The sequence below is a fragment of the Tinamus guttatus genome, unplaced genomic scaffold, assembly GCF_059628265.1.
Source record: "Tinamus guttatus ecotype Peru unplaced genomic scaffold, ASM5962826v1 Tinamus_guttatus_pri_ptg000004l, whole genome shotgun sequence".
In the NCBI taxonomy this organism is placed as follows: domain Eukaryota; kingdom Metazoa; phylum Chordata; class Aves; order Tinamiformes; family Tinamidae; genus Tinamus; species Tinamus guttatus.
This window is the reverse complement of record NW_028288538.1, coordinates 2377312-2396908: the sequence shown is the minus strand read 5'-3', so window position 1 is coordinate 2396908 and position 19597 is coordinate 2377312. Positions and strand designations below refer to the sequence as shown.

Sequence of the window (19597 nt, the reverse complement as noted above, 5' to 3'; positions counted from 1 at the left end):
GGATCAGGGCAGACACTGCAGCACGTGAAACGCTCAGGGACGTGCTCAGCGCCGGCCCTTCCCTGCAGGTTTCTCCTACCTTGTGCTATTCAGGCACAGGGGCTCTTTGGCAGACGAACCCTGGGCATCCCACTTTACCTTGTGTAGTACGTAACGAGGGAGGCGTTTTTGAGGCCCCAGGGGCTGAAGCGCACGGTGTAGTTGACAATCTTGACTGTGCTGAAATCGGGCTTCTTCCAGCGGAGCCAGATGGAGGTTGAGCTGTTGGACTCTGCATAGACTTGGACTGGAGGCAGTGGAGGACCCTTCTGCACTGGAGGATCTGCAGAGCAGATAGAAGAGATACAGAGATGTGAATGACACAAGGGACAGCTGCCATACACAGAGAAAACGTGGAAGAAAACAGGCTTCAGCTATGAAGCTTGCACAGATATGCAGGTGTCCGGGTTAAGCCTGGACACCCCACTCGGCCTTTCGGTGCATGCAGTCTGAAGAGCAGGCACTTCTTCAGCCAGGGCAGCCGAGTGTGTTAGGAGGACCCACACACCAGGCTGGCACTGTATGACTGTGCAGCAAAGGCCAGTTTCAAGGCTACAAACTCAACAGGCCCACCACAGAATAAGGAAGGGCCAAGACTTCAGCATCCCACAACGGACTGGCAGAGCTGGAGATGGAGCCTGGCTCTTTGGAGCTTTAACTTCTTTATAATACTGTGAGAAACACATCATCCTGCTCATTTATGTCCTAGGGTCTGTATAGCGTCACATACGAAACCCAGATTATTTGGCTACTTCCCAAGACTACCCCAGAACCATTAATGTGGCCAGAAAGAACATGGTGAAGCCTACCCAAACTCAGGACAAAAGGGGGATAACTGCTCCTTTCTGTCCTTCCTAACTTAATTCCTCCAGTGTGATTCCTTATGTTGTGATCTTCCCTGTCTTAGTAACGTCTCTCTCGAATCCTTCCTCTCTAGGCCAGGAGAGGAGCAACCCATAAAAGCCATTTCTCACCTACTGCTGTCACAGGCGCCTTCTCCGTTTTGCCTTTCCAAACGGCTGCATAGCCATCCTCGTGCTTGTTAAATGCCACCAGCTTCACCTCGTAGAGCTTCCCAGGAGCTGGAAAACAAACAGCGTTTGCCCGTTGTTGTCCTGGTTGTTCTTTGGGTAGGGGGGATGGAGGGGACGGTGTTGGCACCCACCCCAGTCGGACACTTTCCTTAGGTCTGACCGTCTTTTCTCTCCATCCAAGCGAGCTGCTTAAACGGGGCTGCATTTGTTAGAACAAATCCAGTCCTTTCCTTCCACTTCCAGGCTTCTCCCGTGCAGACGCTGCCTCGCTCATGCTCACAGCTCCTGCCTACGTCTGTCCTCCCCTTTTGCCACGGCTGAAACGCAGCGGTAGCACACGGACTTGCCCACAGCTCCCAGGGGTTAATCACCCCCTTCACTTCAGGTTTTTCTGAACTTTCTGCCCCTCAGGTCACTACAGGAACCCATGCAGAGCGACTGCTCTCTCTGGCAAGTGGGCACTTGTTGTTGAGGACATCCTCCGCTCTCTCCAAAATGATGCAGTACTTCTCAAATCCAAAGCCCTTGCTGATTTATTCACTTCCAACAAGTCCTTACATCCCATTATTTAAGTCACCAGGAGCTTTTGCTATTTTGCCTCCATAGCAAATAGAAGTTCCCGATTTGCCATTGGAAAAGCAACAGTGCACACAACTCCCACCCCAGAAACCGCAGGATCCTCAATAAACCCCTTCCCACTTCACCCAAACGCAGCTGCAGGACAGGGTGCTCTGCTCCCCGGCAGAGCTCTGGTTGTTTCCAAACTCACTTTCCCCTCCCTTCCTGCCCTGCGTCAGCTGCAACACTCCTGCGCCGTGTCAAGGAAACTCCGAGTCTTCGTTTCATGGTGGTATTTAACGGAGGAGATAACTGGGGAGATCCAGAGTTCTCAATGAGAGCCGCAGCTCCTCTCCCTGGCAGCCGGCCCGCTGAGCCGCTCGGGAGAGCTTTGGTCCAGTGCTTTGGTTTCCTTAGCTGCAACGCACTGATGAAGCCTGTTAATTTGGGTTCATTCCCTGCCCTGCCAGATCACTGCTCCCTTTGCCAGACAACGCAAGCAGCACAAAGCCTTCCTTATTGATGCCAATTTTATTATTACTGCACTGATTATGCTCCCAGAGGCTAATGGTACCAATTACCAAAGGCTCTCACTGCTCCACAACACATGTGCACGCTCAGAATATAAAAACCATTCGGCCACATTTTTCTCCCTGAAAGAATCCCCAAAGCAGAGAGTTCTGTCTAGCACCTCGGATGCTGCCCTGCTGATCCGCATCACCACAGAAAACCACAAATCCTCACGGGGGAAGAGGCAGAAAAGGGCTCGACTTGGCACGGCGGAGAGCACGAGTTTGGTGGAAGCAGAGCCCTGCAGCCCGGCTGCCGCCAGCGTTCCCGCTCCAAGCTCCTTCACCGGGACACGGGCGCGGGGCGGATGATGCGATCCGAGCACGGAGCAGCGCTCACAGATGGGATGCAGCTGCCGCCAGCTCGCATGAGACAACGGAGGGAAGGAAGGGGCAAGTCCCTCCGCTCCGCGGCGCAGCAAGGAGCCCTGGACGCCGAGCAGGAGGATCCCTGCAGGGCGTCCCAGCCGGGTCGAGGTGGCATCTGCAGGAGAGGCCACCTTCTCCGGAGAGCAAAGAGCAGCTCCCGTGACTCGGCGTGAGCACTTGGTACTTACAAACGGGATGGGTGAGAGCAGCAGCCCATCCCGGGCAGCCTCCGGCCATCCTGACGCAGAATGCACAAGCATCCCCCAAACAAGCAGCCCCCTCTGCATCCCACACCCGCCAGTACAGCCCGACACGCAGCCATCAGCAGCAGCCCAAATCCCCCAGACACAGTTAAATGTTTCTATAAGAATTTGGTGTGCCTTGGACGCAGGTAATTTTCAGGATGTGCAGGTAACTCGGAGTAGAAGCGATACGGCAGTCGCTTGCACTTGAAGCCACAGCAGCTCTGCCACATGATCAAGTGACTCATATTCTGAAAATAAAGGAATTTGGGACTTCTCCGTCAGAGGTTTGGCTTCACTTTTTATACACAGACCCAGATGTTCAAGTTCATAGAATATGCAGACATAAAGCTCTATCAAGCTGTCAAGAAGCTAGTAGGCAGCATGAAAACAGATGTATTTCATTTCATTCCATCATACATTAAATATAAGCAGAATAATCTAGTCCAGATCATTTCAAATCACTAATCTGGATGACTATAATATATCCAATATGCTAAATATGTTGTTTCATTCACTTTTGAGGGTATTCACATAGGCTACATGCCATACTTCCCTGCAAATGGGAAAATACCCTGATCTCCATGGAGCGACTCCCAGAGGAATGCGCTCTTCCTTCACGGAACGGCGAGGACAGGATCAGCTCCTTCCTGCTTATTCTCATGTAGATTATGGCCCTGGTAGTTGCACCTCATTACAGAGGCTAATTGCTAGAATACAGATGGAAGTCAATGAGAATTTCTCAGGGATAAGCACTCACGGTGATTCCGGATAACTTCCTTTTGATGTCATGGGATCATGAAATTGCTGCATTTCTTCTGTGCCTTTGAACTGCCACCCACCTCTCTGAGAAGATCGCAGACTAGAAGCATCATGAGTAATTTCACTGAAGGCTTTTCCCCACGGAGATACAAGTATGCTCTAGAGGTTAGCAAGAGCAGGGGAGAAAAGGTCTCCCCCAACTTCCCGCAGCTCAGAAGGAAAGAGCTGAGCCGCCACCAAAGGGAAAATCAAGGGGAAAGGAGAGGACTGAGGAAGAGGATGCCTGCAGGAGAGAGGTGACAGAGCTGGTACCATTTAGCAGCAGCACAAGCCAGTGCAAGAGAAGACAAAACAAGAACCTTAAACGGGACCAGCCCATAGCCCCTTACTGCAGCCTAACACACACCTCGATATCATGGGGACACTAAGGCAGGAAAATGGGCGCAGGGCTCTTCACTGGTTACAGCCTCACACGTCCAGGGCATCTCTTCACACTTATCTCTTCAACTGCTTGAGCCAATGTGTATTTTCAGCTGTGACACCCTCCTGTGCCCATCGCAGACAAGTCCGACTCTCCTGCCAGACAGCCATATATAGCTCCCTTATCCTGGTATCAAGGGATATTCCCAAGAAATAGCTTTTTATGCAGGGATCCGAAGTGCCATGAGTCACAGGCAGCCATCCATGAGCTGGGAATGTCCTCAGCTGATTCCCCACCTGCCGTGTGCCGCAGTGAGGATCATGTTAGTTCTGCCACTCTTTGCTGAGACTCCTACCCACTCTGCCTACAAGAGGGAGGCAGATTCCTGGGATTCCCTGAGCTGGGAATTCCCTTCCATGAACCTAAATGCTTCCAAATCCCTACCACCCTTCCTCTTGTTTCACATCCAGACTCCCGCCTTCCGCAGCACAGCCAGATTCCCGGCCCCTTCCTTCGCTGCCTGCACGCAGCAGCAAGTCACTCAACAGAGCAAGGGGCAGAGAAGGGACCATTCCCGAATGGAAGGAACCCGAGACCCTCTTCCTGACACAAATGAGAGCTAATACGTACCAGGCAGATCATAAGGAAACCATCATGTCTTGATGGATGCCCAAATTTAAGGAAGTAATTACAGAAGAACAAGCAGTCTCCTCCACATTGCCGTGCCAGAGCATTTGGAACCAATTCAGCCCATTCCTGAGCCCCTGCACTGACTGATTTTCCAGTGGTTGGAGCAGCGCCTGATGATGTTCACATGTGGTTTCCTCAGCACAGTAATTGCAGACCTAAATTCTTCTGAGAAGCTCATAACTGTTAACACCCTCTCAATAGCAGGATGGCTGCAACATGACTGAGAACTGGAAACCTACCCAGTGATGATACACACTGTCTTTCCAGGTGCTGCACGCTGAACTTTATGCCATGCACAACATATACGCTCTGTGTTGAAAGCATAACTCTTTACAATGAACCTCAGCCAGGCAGGTGGATCTGCATGTAAAGCAAACTTGTTCTCCAGCCTTGGGCACTCCCTTTCTTCTGCCCCTTTGCCTGAGGTGGAGGAGATTACGGACTCCCAGCTCAGTATGCGGGGAATGAAGCTATCACTGAGTTTTACTGGGGAGAGATTTCAAGAAGTACCCAATTATGGAGCTTCTTAGAAATGCATAGGCAAGGAGAAATCATTTTCCTGACTGGAGATTTTAATCTAAGCACTCCCACACTGACACAATACAATATACTAACTTGATTTAAATCATCTATTGGTATTTAAGTAATACTAAGTTGCTATACTTACTTGCTACTTACAAGTATTAAGTACTACTATTATTAGTAATCCTCCATTACAAGTAAAACCCTTGCTATGCTGCCTTGAGGAATTTCCTTCTTTCAAACTTTTCTAAGAACATGCCCCTTAAGCCCCACTTTGGATGCTCTTAAAAAGGTGCAGGAGGGGTGCTCAGCTCACACAGTCCTGGTCAAACCCCAGCTTCAGCCAAGAAGATAATTCAGAGCCTCTTGGAAGTCTGTCCTTGCTACACAAGGCAGAGGACAGACCCTTGCCCATTGCTAAGAAGGAGAGGTAACCAGCTAACCTAGTCGAGTCAGTTCATACTGCTTCACTTTCTTCTTTAGCTTTATGGGCCCGACGTCCCAGCTCTCGTCCTCAACCCCATCCAAAGGGCTTTCATCACTGGACTCCTCCGTGCCCACTTCCCGGTAGTAGAGTTTGTAGCCCGATATCTGGGCATGGTTGGCTGGGGGTTGCCACGTTATCAGGAGAGATTCCATCTTCGCTCGCACTTTCAATTCTGTCGGAGCAAATGGCACTGCAGGAACAAAAGAAGGTAAAAACACTCAGTCATTTACCCCATCCATAGTTTCACAACATTGTTTTTGGTTGTTGTTTGGTATTTTTGTGGGCTTTCCAGCAGCACAGGGATGGAAGAAGGACCTATCACTCAAGCAAGCAGGATGTACAGTGAGAACTGAACAGAAAGCTGATGGTGGATATCTGCTCTAACAAAAAGCACGGGTTACAATTCCCTTATGAAGACAAATCATCTCTGAGGCAGCCTCAGGCCACGCACCCCCTTCCCTGCGTCCCGGGTGGCACCCAGCTCCTACCGTGGGTCTGGTTGTCCCTGTCGGGAGTCCGATGCTGGGTCCACTCGGAGGGGGCCCCGTAGCCCACGCTGGTGCTGGCCGCGATGCGCACTTTGTACACCTTGTTGGGGTGCAGCGAGTACAGCGTGATTTGGGTCTCGTTTCCACCCACCTCGATGGACGTGACCTGATCTGCTGGGAGCAAGGTGACACCAGTGACAACATGTTTGTCCCAGCCAAAGGGAAGGACATCCAAGCGGCCGCACAAAGTCCAGCCACTCCCCTATGGTGCACAGGGCTGACTTGGCTTTGCCCAATGCAACCTCATGACAGCAGGAAAACCTAGAAATAAAAATGCTAAGAATGGGACAAAGCTGATATCCTGCCAGGCAACCCCTTCATTGCTTCCAAACCTGTGGGATGTCCCCAGAGCGGGGCTGTTAGAAACCTTGCTGATGGCACGATGGCAGAACAGGAGCACAGCGCATGGTAGATTCCTGGGCTTCTCATCTCGGATTTAAACCATCACCTTAACTTGACCCACAGTTGTCTAGCAGCCCTGTTTTCTGCAAATAAATCACACCTTTATCAAGCCAGGCTATGGTTTTATTGCTTCTTTTTCAGCCCAGCCGTGTTCATTAGGGAGGTAATGGGAAACATAAAATGATAACGGCCCAAGATTTGCACTGTAGCAGATATGGTCAGGCTTGTTGGAGGTTTGTATCACTATATCATGAACATACAGGTCTTGTTTTTGTGCTCCACGTGGCGTGAGCTCAGCTGTGACTGAGCAACACTGCTGTGTAACCCTGAACTGCAGAGTGCTCAGTCCCTGGACTGCAAAAGTTTCCAGAGTTTTACGGTGCCATAGAGCCACATGCAGTCACAGGGTGAGAAAACAAGAACCAGAAGTCACAGTGCAGAATACTAATCCAGATCAAACGCATGGGAACATGTCCAGCACTTCATCACGTTCCTCATCCTTCTCTTAGCAAGACGCGTGAGCCTGGGAAGCGATAAGCTGCAGAGCTTTGATGGTCTTAAAACTGAATACCCCAAAGGATTTGCAAAGTGAGCACACATGGAATGGAAACGACTGCAGTCAGCACAGCAAAATGTTACCGTCCCTGCTGAAGGCTTCTTAGAGTGTCTAACAACTTAAATAAAACCAGATAAAACACAGCAATAGAGTAATACAGCCTTGCCAGGAGACTTTCTTGTTTTACACAAGGATAACCTTGATTAGATTCCACTTAAAAGGAATCAAATGTGTTTGCCCTTCTTTCCCACAAGCATGAAGCTCTTCCCCCACCAAGCAGGGTGCAGGTGGCACCCCAGGGCAGTCATGGGGCAGCACAAACACACAAGTGTCAGACCAGTCCCCTGGGGACACAGGCTTCGTGCACACAGGGAAAGGTCAACCCCTGCCAGAGGAGGGACTGGCACCTCTGTGACCACCAGCGGCAGGACGGGCTGTTCTCCCGTGCTGGGTGAAGAGGAGTCCCCTTCCCCTCAACACAACCTGCTGCTGGCACTGCCAGAGCAGCAGACAGCAGCGTCCTCACCTTCCTTGAGGGTGCAGTAGTCGATCTTGTACTTGGTTATCTTGCCGTGACTCAGCTCCGGGGGCGGCGGCAGCCACGTCACGCGGATGTCACCGGGAGTCATGCTCGACAGGGACAGCTGGGGGGCAGCGCTGGGAACTGGGCAGAGGCAAGAGCAGGAGGTCAGCGAGGCCTGGGACAAGGCTGGACACGTCTCTGCCAGCTCTTCTGCATGAAGAGCTGGTTCACTGGCTGCTCTCGGCCCTGCAGCAGCTGCTGCTGAGATGCTGCCACGGGGCAGCAAACGAGCCACAACCTGGTACCAGCTCCGAGCACCAGGGAGGCTCTGCAGGCCGTGGGCAGGCCCGGGTGAAGGCTGCAGGCACGACACAGCTCACCCGTGCTCCTAACCTGCTGCTCTCTAGGGAAGCAGAAGCTACATGTCTGACCTCCCTTCAGAGAGCAAACGACATTTTCAAACGACTGGTCAACTCCATCAAATTCAACAGTCAAGAATCACTGTGGTGGGGAGAGGAGTGCTGGGGACACGGGATCAGTCTGTGTGCCACTGTCCTGCAGTTTGCTGTTCCCTGCACGTGTCCTCCCCTGCTGGGCAGCCGTTCTCCAGCCTCTCTGCCTGCCTCGCTCTCAAAACACTACGCGATAAAAGACAAAAATCCACACAAACTCCTCACTCTAGAGGGACTCAACTTTAAGCTTGATCCCAGGCCTACAAATTGCAATAGATGCCTCTCCTCTGACTTTAAATCAAGTCTGGCCCAGAGTCAAGCCTGGAGCAATACTGCATTAGCTAGGGGAAAGCCCAGAGGAGCTGACTACAGCTCCCGCAGGATTCTCCTGTGCCCCAGGCTCAGCAAGGTCATCTTCACGCTCTTCATCACCCAAGCTGATGATCAGACCAGAGTGATCTTTTCATTTTATGATTCTGCTACACATTCCTCACATTCCTTTTTTTTTTTTTTTTTTCTTCCAAGGGCTTATGGCAAGGAGCCACAGGAGCAGCGAGCACAAGTTTCTGGGAGCTGCTAATACTGCTCTCCAAGCCATATTCATCGTGCATCATGAAACTGGGTAAGAAGAACCCTTTTTGCAGACCCCAGTACCCATCCAATTCAACGCACCATCCTCCAGGGTCTGAACGATGATAGAGGAGGACGTCCGGCTTGCTCCAAGCTGGGAATACGCGACCACGTAGAAGACATAGTTGGTATTGGGTTCTAGGTCCTTGACTTGCAGCTCGGTGGTATCGTTGTTGACGGCAAACTGGTACTCCACGTTGTCTGTCCCTAGAGCCAAGGAAACACGGATCAGCAGGTCAGGGAACTGCCAAAACACTATTTGCAAAATCACTCCGTTCGCCAAGTCCACAGTGACCACCTTCAAAATCACTGTCGTCCCCCACTACTGCAGCAGCTACAAACTTCATCTCTTATATGAACTCTTTGGGAAGAAATATTAATGGTTGAACGTGTCCCCTCTGACTCAAGCTTCTTAATCCATGCTAAGGCAGCAGCAGTTACTAGCCTGGGTTTGAGAAGAGCTCTGCAAACACTTTGACAAGGGTATTGGCTTGCTGGGTACTCTCCAAGACACCTACAGGCCTTGCTTCAGATTCCGAGTGTGGAAATGTAGCAACCATCTCTGGACATGACATAGCTGTTTAATATCTTCATTAATACCACACACTTTGCATATAAAATCAAAATGGTGGAAAAAATAAAGAATGGAAGTTTCTAGTGCCTGGTGCCACCAGAATATGCCAAACAGCCACACAGACATCTACTACAGACCAACAAGTTAGTGCACGTCTACTAAGCTGCAGGCACTGGTGCACGCTGCACTCAAAGGAACTCCGAAAAATCCTCTGCCTGCAACGAGATGGGCTAAACTAGCTGGAATTCCCTCACACTTGTCACCAGCTGGGAAAGAAACTCAAGAGTTCCTGTGGTCTAGTGGCTGCCCGGTGGCTTGTACCTGTGATGACTCCACCATGTACCTAAGATCTGCTAGGGTTGGGGGCTGTGAGGAGGGAAGGTACCAGCAGCCACACGCAGAGACCTGGGTAAGCAGAGCCTGGAAGCCTTGGCTTCCTTCAGGTGCAGGAAGGAAGCTTCCTCAGAAAGAGCCCTGCGCCTCCAGAAAGGAGAGAAAACACAACCTAGGGATGGACTGGATTGCTTCCAAAGCATCTGGATGCACTAAAACTCTCCCAACTCCCTCGGAAGAGAAACAGGAGGAGGAGAGTAGCTCTCTGAAGAGGTGCTGCAAACACCAAGCTCCAGCAGCCTGGACTATCCCCACTAACACACCCCATTCCTCTCCTCAAGCACAGCTCTGCTCACACCACGATAGAGCAGGCCACAGGAACTCCAGCAGTGGTAGAACACGCAGTATCAAGCGCAGGGCAGACCTCCTGGTTTTGGAAGGGCATTCCCTGCCCAGCATGAGCAGCACCCGCTTTCCTACCCCCCCGAGAGCCACAGCCCCGCGGCACAGGCGGCCAACACCTACCCACAGCCCGCTGGTAGTGCAAGGAGAAGCCAATGATCTGCTCGCTGTTGTGCTCCGGACGCTCCCAGGACACGAGGACCGTGGTGCTGGAGAGGGACACGGCCGAGACCCTTTTGGGAGCGCTGGGCAAGCCCTCGCGCACGATCACCGCGAGCTTGGCGGTGGCACAGGCCGTGCCCAGGCTGTTCTCGGCCACGCACTGGTAGTAGCCGGCGTCCTCCAGGCCGATCTGGTTGATGACGAGGCTGCCGCTGCTCTGCACCTTCACGCGCCCGTTGGACAGCAGGGGCTGCCCGTTCTTGAGCCAGTGCACGGCGGGCGCCGGCTCGCCCTCCGCGCGGCACACGAAGCGCGCCGTGCTGGCGCGCGTGCGCGAGATCGTCTCCGGGGCCTGCGAGATACTGGGCAGGGCTGGAAGGAGACGGGAGGAATTAACGCAGGAAGCACAAAAGGAAGAAAAAAAAAAAAAAAAAAGGCAGAGCAAATCCCTTCTCCTCTCCATCCTGTGCTATGTTTTATTCAGGAGCAGCTTTGCTTACAAGATAGGATTTGCCAGGCAGACTCTAGAGGCTTAATTTAGACTCTGTCCAAAAGGAAAAATAAATTCTGTATCAACTATGTGCTACATTCCCTGATCCTAGGCTGTCCTCCCTTATGGCTTCCACAATGCTGTAAGTTAACTGCCAATACAGATTTTCATGGGGTAACCTGAGAGAACAAGAACAAGGAATAACAAGATCCAGTAAATACAAGGAACTAACCCTCAGATTAAAGATACGATGCTCCCATCAAGAGCCATCCTCAGCTAGACCCTCCTGGCTCTACCTGTGCTCCCGACTGGCCCAGCACGTGCCACGTACACAGCTTCTTGTCCAGCTTCTGGATGTCAATCCAGCTAATCCAGGCAGAAATGCTGACCAGGAAGCTGTGGGGTGTTTATGCTGCTTTCTACTCACCCAGGACCCGGAGCTCAGCTGCGGCTGTAACAAATTGCCTGGTCTGGGGTTTGTTAGCCCGGCAAACGTACACCCCCGAGTGGTGCGGCTGGCTGGAGGGAATGAGCAGGTTTGTCCGGCCCAGCACAATCACATCCGTGGAAACAGGCTTCCCATCTGCAGGAAAAAACACGTGCACAGATGTGGGAGGGAACCTGACAACGCAGATGAGCCAAACTCCAAACTGCCCCTTGGTCTAGCTTAGTGTTAATGGGGACGTCGTCGAGGGCACTGAACCACCAGCAACTCGGAGAACTCAGTTTGCAAGAGGACCCAAATATACCAAGCGTCCCAATCCCCCTTTTCTTTTCCCCTCCCCACGCAGGCTGGTTCCTAACAAGGCATCAGGCAGCTGGACTGCCCGGCCCACCCCTGACGTGGATTGTACGAGGTGACAAACCCCCTCACCTCTGCCACGAGCTGCTTCTCCTCGGGGCCCAGGTGCTCTGGCGTAGGCTGCCTTTAGACAGGCACAAGCTCTTGGTCTCCACCGTGAGCATATGCTCCAACTTAGCAGCATCGGCAGGGGACAGAGCCAGGATGAAACGCTCTGCCCCTTCCCTGCCTTTCAGGGGTCTTCAGAGGGCGTCCAACGGGGCTTGCATCAACACTCCACATCAACGGCTGGGCGCGCAAAGCAGGGAGAGCTCTGTGCTCCCCACTCACACAGGAGCCGTTTGGAAAATCCGGCTCCAGATGGCAGCAATTAGCTGACCCCACGGAGACTGGCAAGAGCCAAACTGGCAACCCGGAGCAACAACCCTCCTTGTTCCCTACACGAGGTATCACCTGCAACTCAGCCTGCTCCTTAATGCAGTCGTGGAAAGGAACGTTATTATGTATTGGTGCAGGCAAGGGACTGGTTCCACCATCCACCAGCACCACTCAAAGAAAACCTTTTCCCAGTGTTGATTGACTCTGATTATATCTCCTCTGAGCATCAGCAGCTCTTACCATAACAAAGATTAAATGATTCAGCATGTGAAAGTTGCACATTTCTAAGTCTGCAGAACCCATGATAAAACAGAAACATTTCTGCCAGAACATTGAACCTTCCCTGATTTGATTTCCAAAGCTAAGTCCTTTGAGATTTTTTTTGCTCCTTTTCTGAAGTGAAGGTTAATATTTGTATACACTAAAATCGCTGCCTGTGGACAAGTCTGGGCTGAAGACCAAATACAATAAATGGTTAGAAGAGAAAGAAAAGTCTTAAATCATGGCCCAGATTTATGAAAATGTCTGAGAGCCGTCTGGGAGGCAGAAGCAATTCCTGAGCAGAGAATGTCCACCATTAGAGTCTGAAACATCTCACGGACGTGACACTCAGTGAAGTGACACTCAATGAAGAGACACTCACAACTGAGGCTATGAGCCCTTAAAAAACACTTACCAGCCTGGCTCGTTTGTACCCTCTGACAAGACCTAAGCACCTGCCCCATCACTGCATTTCCTGGGTTGGAGGTGGGAGGAATCTGACCATACTAAGATTTTAAAACCAAAGCCCTCAAGGCCTCTCCAGTGATCAACAGATCTGATTGCATTTTATAATCCTGCAAGATAACACAAGTTATTTCCCCAGGTGAATGGCAGAGCTCACAGAATCCCCTCTAACCTCTTGAGTCACCAGAGGAGGGGCACAGACCTGACCCCATCATCTCTCCATCTCCTGCGCTCCAGCTTATACAGTCTGGCTACAACCAACTTGGATCAAAAGGCGTCCAGGCACCAGAATCTCAATATTTCACAGGTCAAACAGTTAAAGTGCTTTGTGCCATGCTAGATTTAATTAGTGACTCCAGTTTAGCAAGGACACCCAGGCCACTATGCCACTATTTCTGTAGTGAGGCACTCAGTAAGAAAACACCCTTCTCATCCCACATGATTTTTGCTCCTTTTAATACATTTTACAAAGTGTCCACGGGTTCCTCGTGGCAACTGAAGCTGGATCCTGTCCATCACACTCACCCTGCCGTATCCAGGAGACGAAGGGGGTGGGATTGGCAGAGGCCATGCACTCCAGCACCGCGCTCTCCCCCGCCACCACCGTCGTGTTCTCCGGAGCAGCCACGATGGTGACATCTCCTGCTGCCGGCTGAGAACCTGATGCCAGGGAAGAAAAAGGAGAGAAGTCTGTTCTTTCAAAACAGAAAGCACCTAGAAAAGCACTATCTGGGGAAAATACCCTTACCACCAAAAAAGCGCCCACGGGTGCCGGGACCTGGTCTGGCTGCTCCAGTCCTGCTCCCACACCCGTGACCTGCATCGTGACTGCTCCGGAGCAGCACTTGGAGCCCAGCTGCACATAACGGGGCTCTGCCCCCCTCCAGGCTCAGGTCCTGCCAAAGACACCAGGACCTTTCCTTGCCCTGGGCCAAGCTGAGCCCACACCTGGAGGTTCCAGCCTAACCGCAGCAAACCCAGGCAAACTTTGTCTCAAACTTTGTCTCAAACTTTGTCTCAATTAACAAGCTAGAAAGCATTCCCTTATCTAGCACCAGACCAGATTTTCTAGATGCTCTTTGCTTAGCAAAGAAAGCCTCAGATTAGAACCAAGCCAGAAAAGGATTTTCCAAGATCCCTACAAGGATGCAGAACACAAAATTCAGACACGGTGCCTCTGCTTCATCAGGTATTCTCACAGGTATTAACAGCTCACTTCTAGTTGGAGGAGAAAAGCAATTTTATTTTTACATGACTACAGTATTTTTGCTGGAACAATAAATAAAAGAGTGCCTGAAAGATTTGTTCAAATCCTACCAGCACTAGTAGAAATTAGCATCAAGATTTACACAGGGAGCATAGGGGTTCCAAACAGAGTCTTCAATGACCACTACCAAGTAGCTGCTTGTTAATTAGATTAATAAAGACATCACTATCCTCCTCTGGAACCAGCGCTCAGGACACACCACACTCTGCCAAGGCACTGCAACAGTTTCAGAGGAATTTGGTAACCTGCTTAGAGCAATGCGGGTGTCCAGACGCAGTGCTGAGCACTGTGACAAGGAGAGGTCATTCCCCGTGTCCAGCCTGTCACCTTAGGCACAAGGACAGGATGAGCAGGGAGCACCGTGGAGCTCACACGTGCAAGCAGCCAACGTGCAAACCACGCGGCACTTACGTGAGGATCTATGGGCTGCACGCAGGGTTTCTTGCTGCTCGAGAATGGGATGGGGTTTTTTGTTTGTTTAAAACAAACCTTCTGCCTGTCTGTCCCACCTCTGAGCAGAGGGTAAGGGAAGGTTAAGGAAATGTCTGTGCCAGGGCCAGATGTCTGTTGGCAGGCGCAAACAACCGGAGCACTCGAGAAGCCCAGACTGCCCATGACCTTCCACGGTGGCAGCTCTATCTCCCAGCCCTCCCAGAAATGGGCAGCTTTGAGGGACGCTCTTGTTGTGCTCAAGATGAGCAAAATAAACTACAGGAGAGCCGTGTAGTGTAAGCAGTTCTTCAGCCTGCTCCAGGTGCTCCTGTGATACAGCGGGGAAAGCTTCTGGCAGCAGATCTAAACCAAATAAAAAGCAGGAGCTTTTCTCCACAGCACACAAGCCCGCTGCCTTGGGATGCTGCACAGCTCCAAACACGCTCATGAAGGGAACATCTTCCAGGACTGCTAGATACAAAGGTCTGATGCAGTCCCCCGTCTAGCACGCGCCCGTGTCCCTGACTTCTGGATGCCAAGGAAAATGCTGAAGAAAGCAGTCACGTTCTCCTTGCTCAGCTTCTCATGCGCATCCCTGTAGCCCTTCCTGTGTTTTTACTTGTGCCAGTAAAACCATGGATTTTACTTGGGAAGGCAAAAAGGAGCTGCTGTGGGGTGCACATCCACACGTACGGTGGGAGGTTGCTCATTGCTGCGCTGAGCACACCGTGCTCAGCCCGCTCCCAGCTGCTGCCTGCAGAGCCTCACCGGGGACAGCTGCATCTGCACGGGCATTTTCTTGCCGTCCACAAGGGTTTTCCATGGGGAGGAATTATAGCAACACAGTGGAAAAGGAGCTAATCATATCCCTCCAAGGGGAAAAGGGAGGGAGCCAGAGCCTGGGCTTGTCCAGCAGATGGAAGCAGAGACCAAGGACAGCGTGGACCTCGTGTCAGGGCCAGTCCAGCCCCGGAGCTGCCGGGAGCAGCTGGATAGAGAGGAGCAGCCGGCCCTGCCGCATCCTCCGGCCCGCGGCAGCGCCCGGCATCTCCCCTCCTACCTACAGCTCTGCCCCGCGTTCAGCCCGCGCCTGCACCACCGCTTCTAGCTGTAGCGGGACAACCAGCGGAGCAAGACAGCAACAAGAACCACCAGCAGCAAACTTTGCATTCAGGCACCACCGCTCAGCAGAACAAAGTCCCAGCTGCTCTTAACTGGGCCTGAAAACTCCGGCGACAGAAAATGGGCTGAATGTAGAAACAGGCATGAGACCTTGTAGAACGGGCAGATAAGCTGAAGGATCAGAGAGATGGAGGGCTCTTCTCAACAGCAGTTTTCAGCTAATGCCGGCTCCAGCAGCACCCAAATGCCCCAGTGGTCTTTACTGCAAAATGAGGAGCGCAGGGTCGCGGGCCAGACTGCTCCGCGCTCTGCTTGCGTGAGGCCCCAGCCCCTTCCCCCTTTCCATACAGCAGAGAGGAATGAGGCAACCTAAGAAAAAGGACAAGCAACTTCCTAGCCAAAATTTGGAGATAAAAACCACAGAAACAAACTTAGACTGAGAGAGAAAGAAGCAGAAGCAAAGGAAAAGCCTTTGCAACAGCCACCACAAAATAGCTCACGGCAACTGGCCACAGGGCCAGGAGGATGCAGGACAGCCCAGCAAGTCCCATGGGGTTGGCTGTGAGAAGCAGCCGGGGATAGAGGTGCGGAGCAGCCAGGTGAGGGATTTGCTACTCCTTAAACATGAAAATACAGCCCCGAAATCCTGCTGTCCTGCAGGTAAACACATATTCCCCTCCCTGTGCCCTCCCGCTGGGGATCAGGTGGGGACTTGAGAGCCGGATCTTGCTGGGCCTCTAGGCCCATGCTCTTCCCCAGCATAAGACCTCTCTTCGGGCATTGCTCCAGCTTTCTTGCTGGTCATAGGAGCAGGAAGTAACTGAGAGATACACACACACAAACTAGAAAGCTGCAAAACGCCACCAGCCAGACGGCAAAATATCCTTGCCCGATTTCCAAGCAGCCTCCCAAGCCTCGGGCAGAGGAGGGGGGAAAACACCACTCCCCAAAGCTTACCTGCACGCCCGGCTGGTGCACGGGGGGCGCGTGCCGCCTCGCGACGCACAGCAGGGCCAGGGGCTCTGTCCTGCCCCCGGGATCCCCCCTGCTCCCTCCGCCACTGCCTGTCCCCGAGGAAGGCACTTGGAGCGGGCGGGCAGGCTCTGAATCTCCCTTGGCAGAGCCTCTGCCCGGAGCTCCAGGTCCACAACGAGCCACTCAGCAGCTCACGCTGCAGAAGACCCGCAGGGAGCAGCTTCAGGGCCTCCCGAGAATCGAATCCTAGGGCGTCCCGCAAGGTCTCAGCAACAGCCCCCTGGATCTGCAGCTCAGACACTCACTGCTGCTTTCTCCTCCCTCAGCCTAAACTCCGGTTTCAGCCTTGAAAAACTACTGGGAAAACATATTAGCCCACTTGCCAAGTCTGCTTGTTGCTGATTATTATTGAAACCATATTACAAAAATAAACACCTGGGCTTTTCCACTGCGCTCCTCGGCACGCGCGTGGCTGAGTGTTCCGTATATCTCCCACGCACACGAACACAGCTTGCTCCAGCTCTGCGTTTCCCTGTGGGACCATGGGAACAAGCCTGGGGATGCAGCTCCTTGCAAACGGAGCCTCCTCCAAAGGACACCCTTCACTTCCCAGGAGCAACAGGCCGGCCGGGTAGGCTGGACAGCAGGTTCACTGCTCCAAAGTGAGTTTGGGCTGGTTTGAGTTGCTCCCGAGGACAGTGCTGAGCTAAAACAGGGAAGTCTCCGCTCAGCGGAGCCCGACAAGCATCAGAGAGCAGAACCAACCCGAGTTTTTATCTCCGCTGCCATTAAAACAATTTCAGGTCAAGAGGAAGTATTGTTTGAACCAAAGAGAAAAAGAGCTGCTGCTTCCAAGACATCTTTCCCTGCCCGAACGGAACAGGTCACTGAACACGACTGCCCCACGCTGCCCGTGCTGAGGGCTCTCACAGGGCTGCAATTTCAACTCGCAGCTTGAGATTTCCTGCCCCCAGCTCCTGCTCTGAGTCATTCCTGCAAGTAACAGAGCTCTGCACAGCCCGAGGCAGAAGCTATGAATTCCCACCACAACCCATCACCACCCACTGCCCTTTCCAGACTTTTTGCCCTCTTGAATCTTAGCTTAATTTTACTGTCTTGGGGTGAAAATTGCCTGCAGGGTGTCAGATACTGCTCTGGGGTGACTCTTAGTGCACTGAGACCGGCAGAAATCCTCTGTGTCACCCTGTGACACTCATATCATCACCCTGGGCTCACGCTTATGCGGGGAGATGGCAAGGAGCCACCACAAGGCATGAGACTGGGTAGCAGGTAACAAGGACAGGACTTACCAGACGATTTGCAGAAATATTTCAAAATATTCCCATTTTTTTAAAAACAAATAACTCATTCCACATGCTTTCTCAAGTTTTCTACTTTCCCATCACAAGATGGAGCAGTCTTATAGGCACCTTGCAGGGCGGCACTCCTGGAGAAGGGTTTCAGCTCTGACCAGACGCAGAAGAAATGCAGGAAACAGCCTATAATAAAGTGTAACATAAAACCCACAGGAGGCAGCGAGGGGAGCACAGGGAGCACCACGACGGCACAGTGAACAAGCCAGGCTGGGACCTCTGCACACAGGCTGCCTGGCTTATAAAAACCAAACCTGTTTGGCTCAAAGCAGAGGAGAGCGATGAGCAGGGATGTGACGGGAGGCACCGTGGGAGCTGCTTGAGACAAAGCACAAAATGTTTATTTGAAGCTATAACTTGAGTTATAACATACGCAAGCGGTTTCAAGCTCCAAGAGAGTTTACAACTTGGGTCTGCCTCTAATGCATCCATAATTCATCAGCTCTCCTCTCCCTGCTCTTGCTAGTGCAGAGGATCAGCTAAGAATTCAGGCAGTGCAACGGGAGGAAAATGTTTTTTTGTTCAGCCAATTTGTGCCGGTCGTTTGCGGTGACAAGACGATGACTTCTTCTTGGCCGGGAACTAACACCTCTTTCCCGATTCCATAAACACCCTGCCTCGCCTGAGCTGCTGGAGGTTAAACATGACTTGCACGGTGACACATTCAGCGCTCAGCTGTCAGCAGTTCAGGCCTCGGAGATGCCCGACAATCAAGCAGCAATCTCCTCTTCCACGAACTTTCTCACCCTCTCCGGAGGAGGAGCCTGAAACCTTATTCATCCCGGCGAGTCTCCGCCGGGAATAGTCTCTAGCACGGAGCAGCTGTTCATTACACAAAGTCAATGCTGTCACTGCTGTTATGCTGCAGACAATAAAGGAGCAAATTACCCATTGCAAAGCACACACCTTCCAAAATGCAGCGCGGTGTTTGCAGAGCCATCCTCCTGCTCCCCAGCTCGTCCCCTTTCTCAGGGATCTCAGACCTCCCGGATCGTGCATGGAGAAAGCTGACAGAGACTGTAGGAGAGATGATCATCCCCCAACCTGCCTCCCTCCTCCATTTAGGCTTTCCTAGAAATTTATCCACAATTGATTTCTACTTCAGGAGGTTACTGGCTGACACGATCGCCAGGCAGGATTCCTGCCTCTTAGAGCCTAACATTAGAGCGTGTCTGCGTTGGGGACACACGAACGCCCAGATCTCACGGAGCACCAAGCATTTCTTCTCTTGCAGCTGCACTCAGCCAAGCACAGTAACACACAGGTTTGCAGCAGGGAAGAGGCAGACCAAGGGGACCGGCCCCAAGGATTTGGGGAAGTGGCTCTAGTTGATGGGTGCTGCCATGCCTAAAACCCAGGCCTGCCTGGAATATCACAGCTCAAACACCCTCTCCTTTTCCCCCAAAGCTGCTTTCACAGCTGCACATCCTTTCCAAACGCTGCATGGTTTGGCACTGTCAGGCTGCTTCACAAATTAGCTGTTTATTTCCCCCTCCGCTTTTGCTAGAGCAGCCCCTGAAGCTGTTAGATCCAATTCTCCTCCATTACTTAAGTTGGGGAAGGAAGACTTCAAGGTACAAGATTATAGGCTCAAATCACCAGATATTTGCTAGCGTTTTGGTGGCTCTCCGTGTGGAAAACAGCTCCTCTGCAAGCATCAGGCTTTGAATGAGCTCTCAGATCTGAGTGACACCAGAGGTTTCAAGAAGAGGAACAGCAGCACTGAGCACTCCTGGGTCCTGGCACTGCAACACCCG

At 52.1% G+C, this 19597-nt stretch overlaps 1 protein-coding gene across 1 annotated transcript in view; it reads right to left on the bottom strand.

Annotated features, from left to right (window-relative positions):
* IGDCC4 (immunoglobulin superfamily DCC subclass member 4) overlaps positions 1 to 19597 on the bottom strand; it is a 78366-nt gene that overhangs the window by 11755 nt on the left and 47014 nt on the right. Inside the window, exons 5-13 of the mRNA XM_088534978.1 lie at positions 13197 to 13331; positions 11193 to 11348; positions 10237 to 10647; positions 8847 to 9011; positions 7726 to 7863; positions 6182 to 6355; positions 5650 to 5883; positions 1014 to 1121; positions 139 to 322 (exon numbers count right to left, since the gene is read on the bottom strand). Of these exons, the coding sequence (XP_088391104.1) occupies positions 139 to 322; positions 1014 to 1121; positions 5650 to 5883; positions 6182 to 6355; positions 7726 to 7863; positions 8847 to 9011; positions 10237 to 10647; positions 11193 to 11348; positions 13197 to 13331 (1705 nt within the window). The remainder of the gene's footprint in view (positions 1 to 138; positions 323 to 1013; positions 1122 to 5649; positions 5884 to 6181; positions 6356 to 7725; positions 7864 to 8846; positions 9012 to 10236; positions 10648 to 11192; positions 11349 to 13196; positions 13332 to 19597) is intronic.